Here is a 6,250-nt window from a genome sequence, read left to right as displayed (position 1 = left end):
AGTTGTTAGTTTTTGTTGTCAGTTGTTGTTAGTTGTTAGTTTTTGTGTCAGTTGTTGTTAGTTGTTAGTTTTTGTTGTTAGTTTTTGTTGTTAGTTGTTAGTTGTTGTTAGTTGTTGTTAGTTGTTAGTTTTTGTGCACGCTGTGTGTTTCTCCCTGAGGGTGTGTGTTGATCTTAACTCTCTGCGCAGCACGCTCAGCGGCTGTACCGCCACGTCTACCTCACCTGTAAGGAGGAGAGCAGTGGGCGGGGCCACTACCAGGCCCTCTTCACCCTGCTGGCTGTGGTCAGTCTGGAACTGGCCAATGAGGAGGTTGTGGTGGACCTGATCCGCCTGGTCCTCGCCCTGCAGGTACACACAATAATAGAATAATAATAAATAATAATAATAATAATTCGTATTATTATTATTATGTTGAGCTGCTTGCTGATTAACTCTGATTGGCTGGTCAGGAGCTTGCGCTGTCCAATCAGGAGTGTCTGTCCGTGTTCAACCGCTGTGGCGTTCATGCCGTCTGCGCCGCCTTCCTCCACCTGTTGTCGCAGCTCGGACCTCCTCCTCCTCTGCACCAACACGTCACACAGGTGAAGACCAGGTCCTTTACTGCAGTAAAAGTACAAATAGCACACTGTCAAAAATACTCTGCTACCAGTTAACCCTTTAAACCTGCTGCAGCATCGTGATTTCTTGAGGAAAAAAGAAAAACTTTTTAAAAATTTTTTAAAAGGTGAAAAATGATTTTACCTGGAAACTGACTGAAAAGTTATTGTGTAACATATCTTTAAATATGTAGTTATGATAATTATAAATATAGTTATTTCCTTGTCTTTTTTTCTTTATTCCCCAGATTTTTTCCCCTAACTTTTTAAAAATAATTAATTTTCTCAATCTACTCATTTCTTGCAATTTGTGGAACATTTTTTACAAGTTGCTCATTGCTTTTATGTGTTTTTAAAGATGCTCTGAGTTTTCAAGGGTTAATCTCCATTTTTGGTGTGTGTGCAGGTGATTGAGAGTCGTCAGAGCGCCGCGCCTCACCTGCTGCCTGAGGACGCTCTCTGTGACAAACCCAGGTAGAGACCACGCAGCGTTTGGTAAACGGTCTCCTGTTTAATGAAACGTGTGTTTCAGGTTTCAGGGCTCGGCAATTAAATGAAAAATAATCGAAAAACATTCAGAACCTCTAACCGACCTAATCCTGCCCATGTGGGTTTTTTAAAAAATTCTGTTAATCCTTTCCCCCCGTGCCATTTTTTATGCATCTGCCGTGAGTCTTATCTTTTGGGCTGATGGTCCGACAGCAAGTGAGAGAGACAGCCAATCAGAGCGGAGCTTCTCCTCACAGCACCAAAGTGTCTGAATGAACAAACAGCCAAATATTCAGCGGTGCACAGCCACTTCTTTAGACTTCTGTACAAGTACTTTTAACAAACTAGTATGTAGAAGTACTTTGCTTGTTAAAAATTTTAATTAATCGTGATGTTGCTTTGAGGTCAAATAGCCCAGAAATAGTTTTAGGACCAATGAAACGTGTGTTTCAGGCTGCCAGACGAGGAGCTGAAGGTGGACGCAGCCTTTCTGTTTGTCCAGTCAGAGATCTGCGAGGCTCTGACAGGAAGCAGCTATGGCGCACACTCGGAGCGCCTCAACACGCCGTACACGCCTCAGATAACAGGTATACACACACACACACACACACACACACACGTGTGATGACATTAATGTAGCATATGTTGAATTTATTTTTATGTATCTGACGATGTAATGAAGCTTTAATATCGGGGCTGTATTTGCATTTATACCAATGATTTTTGAAGAAAACCTGCAGCTTGGGCAGGCTTGTTTTCTGTTTAAGTTTTTGGCAAGATTTTTTTTTTTTTTTAAAACACTTGCCAAAAACTTTTATTAAAAAAAAAGTCCAAAATTTCAAAAATCACCAATATTATCAAAGAAGAGAAATTGCCTAAAACCTTCTAGAAAATTGAATCATCAAGAATTTTAAAAGATTTTTTTCCCCCAAAACTGTTAAAAGAAAGAAAATCACCAAAAATCGTAACCAAATTTTTTTTAAAAAGTTTGAGAAAACAACATCTTGAATGGAAAAAAGACTAAAAGCTTTTGAAATTCACCAAAAGTTATTTGGGGAATAAAAAATACTGAATCAAAAAAAAAAAATAAGTTTTAAAGAAACCTTCCAAACTCTGCTTTCATTAATTTAAACACTAAGATTTTAACGTTTCTTTCCCGGTTTGAAGCTGATTTCATGGATAATGAAATGATCGATCAAAGACAGAACAGCCGGATCTTGTCCGCTGGACTCGGACTTTCAGACTCGACTCAACATAAACGATGTGTGTTTCAGACGAGGACCGTCTGTCCAAGAGGAAGAGTATCGGGGACGTCATCTCTCTGCAGATAGACATGGACCCTCCCACCTGTCCTGAGACGCAGCAGGTACCTGTCTGTCCGCGTGTCCCTCTCTGTCCCTCTGTCTGTCTGTCCCTGTGCTGATATGTCTCTCTCTGCAGAAACCTCAGACGGAGCAGATCACCTTCGAGACGCTGAAGAACGCCATCGGTAACTGATCGATCCTTCAGATCAATACCATCACAGTCACACAGTACGAACATTTGGGTTAAAGGTCCAGTGTGTCAGATTTCGGGGGATTTTAGAGACATCTAGTGGTGACGAGCACAAATTACAACCAGCTGAAACACAGAAATACTCAACCTGCTTTACTGCGGCCCCTAACGCAGCGGCCCTAAACATGTTTCTAGGACTTAAGGACATTTCTCAGATTTTAGGACAATACTCGGATTTTAGGGCAATTCTACAATTTAAAATGGCAGTATTTTGTAAGGCATGTTTTCTTTTTTAAAAAAAACTTTCCCCTTTTTTAGTTATTTACCTACAAAAATTTTAAATTTTTGTAGGAAACTTTTTTTTTTTAGGAAAGGTTAGGAAGGTGTGATTTTATTAGAAAGTTTTGGTGATTTTTCCTTTTTCAGATTTTAGTTTGTTCTGTTTGTTTTTTCTTTTAAAAAGATAGGTGTGGAAGGCTTGTTTTTTTTTGGTGAATTTTTTCTTAGATTAGATTCACTTTCTGAAAAAATACTCCCCGAAATCCTGAGAACTGGAGCTTTAACTCTCCGGAGCTTCAACTCTCCGGAACTTTAACTCTCCGGAGTTTTAACTCTCCGGAACTTCAACTCTCCGGAGCTTTAACTCTCCGGAACTTTAACTCTCCGGAACTTCAACTCTCCGGAGCTTTAACTCTCCGGAACTTTAACTCTCCGGAGTTTTAACTCTCCGGAGCTTTAACTCTCCGGAACTTTAACTCTCCGGAGCTTTAACTCTTCGGAGCTTAAGTCTCCGAGCACAACTTTTTTTTCATTCAAACCTGTTTTATTTGAAATACAGAGGACAGAGGGAGTGTGGAGGAGGAGGAGAGGAGGAGGAGGATGCAGCTGGTGGAGAGGTTTCAGACGGCTCCGTTTGAGGAGATCGCCGCTCACTGTGGAGCCAGGGTGAGTGACCTCTGACCCCTGACACTCGTCTTGTGGTAGTTCGCCTCAGGAGGCCGGTAGAGAGCCGCTCAGTCAGCAGAAAACCTGCAACATGGTGAGGACAGAAGTCGTCTTTATTGCTGCGAGCCGGCCGGCGCTGTTTGGCAGAGGCATCGTGTTTTTATCTCAGGAAGAGAGAATTCCTTCAGATTTGGCACAAACGTCCACGTGTACGCAACGACAAACTGATTGATGATATTGGTGGTCAAAGGTCAAGGTCACTGACTTTGCTGTTGATTTGTGGATAAAAAAATGTTAAGAACACATCGAGGAATGTCCTTCAAATTTGGCACAAACATTCGCTTTGCCTCAAGGACAAAGTGATTCAGTTTTGGTCACCAAAGGTCATAGGACACTGTGACCTTGTTTTTTTATGCTTGTGGACACGATATCTTAAGAGCACCTTAAGAGAATTTCTTTAAATTAAACATCCAACTCAACAATGGACTCAGCGATGAAATAATTTGATTTTTGGATTACAAGCTCAATTAAAACCGATACAAATTCAGATCTTCTTTCTCAGATTTTCCATAAATTTTAGTCTAAATTAGTGCTACGCTCGGATGAGAACGGTCTGCTGTTACTTCGTAAAGTCTGGGTGGATTTTGGACCGTTATGAAACAGTCTGGTTATCCTTTGACACGCTGTCTTTCCTGTTTTTTGCAGACCTTGCTTCAGTCTAAACTGGATCAGGTCTTTGATTTGATCATCCGTCCTCCTCCGTCTCCGTCTGGACACTCGCCGCCTCGTTCGACTCCTCTGTACGAGATGAAGTTTCCCGACCTGTGTGTCTATTAGACTCTTCTAACACGTGTAGAAAAATGATGATGACGTTGAAAACGCGTGACACGAATCATGTTTTGTCGCTGCTGTTCTGTCCCGAAAAAGACGTTTTGCTTTAAATGAGTAATTGACCGACTTCTTTACCTTCTGTAGTGTTTTTGTTTTAGACGTCTGACAGATTTGTTTTTGTCATAATGCTTCTAAATCTGCGCTAATAAAATATCTAACTTTTAATTTATTGTTTCTTGTCGTTCATGAGCTGCGAAATTCAGCAGTGAAGTGAAACTAAATTAACATTTTAAAGAGAAACTTTCTCAAAAAACACAAACGTCCATTTGGATTCAATAATGAACTGATTCGATTTTGGTAATCGAAGCTCACTGTAATTTTTTTTTCTTTAATTCCACACAAACATGTCTCAACAAAGACCTGACTGGATTTTTTTAGTCAAAGGTCAAGGTCAGTGTGACCTTCCATTATTTTGATTTCTTTAAAAAATATAGATTGGATATAGATTTTATTTTCTTCTATTTTTGGGTTATAGGCTATTTATTCTGTTCTTGTTTATATGATTTTGAGTTTTGGCTGGCTTTTTTTCCTCATTTTTTATGATTTGGGTGTTTTTCATTTAAATAAAAACATTTTTAGTTAAAAATGTTAAGTTTTTAGTTAAAAATCATTAGAGGGTACCTCTAATGATTTTGAAGTTTTGGATGTTTTTTGTCATGATTTTCTATAATTTTGAGTTTGGGGGTTGTCTTTTTTATTTTTCTAAACATTTTGATTTTGTTATATAATTTTGAGGGTTGGGGTTTGTTTTTTTGTCATTTTGATGTTTTTTTCTTTTTAAAAATATAATGAAGATTTTTGTCTTTTTTCTTGATGATTTTGAGTTGGCAGACTTTTTTTCATTTTTAAAAAATAATTTTAATACTTTAAATATATTTTCCTGATTAAACTCAACTACTTTCACTCCAGTGACATTTTCACTGCAGTATTTTTAGTACGGGTGCAGTATTTTCAGTATTTTTGGTACTTTTACCCAAGTGAAGGATGTGGACACTTTTTCCACCACTAAAGGTATTGAGACATGAGCTGTGTGTCTCTGTGTGTCCCCTGTGTGTCCCTTTGTGTCTCTGTGTGTCCCCTGTGTAGTGTGTCCTTTTGTGTCCCTGTGTGTCCCCTGTGTGTCCTCAGTATGTCTCTGTGTGTCCCTGTGTGTCCCCTGTGTGTCCCTTTGTGTCCCTGTGTGTCCCCAGTGTGTCTATGTGTGTCTCTCTGCAGGTGTGTCGGGGACGTGTCCCGGCAGGTGCGTGACCCGGAAGTCAATCATAAGTGAGACGCTGACTGTCCGCGTGTCTCACGGTTGAAACCGAGGAGGCGGACTGTGGACCTGCTGCAGGTCCTCAACAGGAGTCCCACAGCCAGAAGACATCGGGAGACACCGAGAAACTCCGGGAGACACCGGGGGACACCGGGAGACACCGGGTGAGTCCGAGAGACACAGGGAGACATCGGGAGACACTGAGAAACTCCGGGAAACACCGGGTCAGTTTGAGAGACACCGAGAGACACCAGGAGACTCCGGGAGACACCGAGAAACTCCGGGAGACACCGGGAGACACCGGGGGACACCGGAAGACACCGGGAGACACTGAGAGACACCGCGCTGCTCCTACTGCACGGAGGTTTGTGCAGCTTTGTTTAACGGCACTTTAATAATAATGATAATAATAATAGGAATATTACGAGTAATAACAAGNAGAGACACCGCGCTGCTCCTACTGCACGGAGGTTTGTGCAGCTTTGTTTAACGGCACTTTAATAATAATGATAATAATAATAATAATAATAATAATAATAATAATAATAATAATAATAATAATAATAAAACAATAATA

General features: G+C 40.4%; 1 protein-coding gene across 1 annotated transcript; it reads left to right on the top strand.

The window, feature by feature from the left end:
* Positions 1 to 180: 180 nt before the first annotated feature.
* LOC121963050 (protein EFR3 homolog B-like) lies at positions 181 to 4,550 on the top strand (the record flags this gene model as incomplete). The annotated part of the gene is made up of 8 exons (XM_042513422.1): positions 181 to 351; positions 453 to 584; positions 1,006 to 1,073; positions 1,542 to 1,675; positions 2,363 to 2,454; positions 2,529 to 2,577; positions 3,421 to 3,527; positions 4,233 to 4,550. Coding segments are annotated over 8 exons (885 nt in total), but the record flags the coding sequence as incomplete, so codon positions are not given.
* Between the last annotated feature and the right edge of the window lie 1,700 nt (positions 4,551 to 6,250).

Source organism: Plectropomus leopardus, chromosome 24 (genome assembly GCF_008729295.1).
Source record: "Plectropomus leopardus isolate mb chromosome 24, YSFRI_Pleo_2.0, whole genome shotgun sequence".
In the NCBI taxonomy this organism is placed as follows: domain Eukaryota; kingdom Metazoa; phylum Chordata; class Actinopteri; order Perciformes; family Serranidae; genus Plectropomus; species Plectropomus leopardus.
This window is presented reverse-complemented; position numbering and strand designations above follow the sequence as displayed.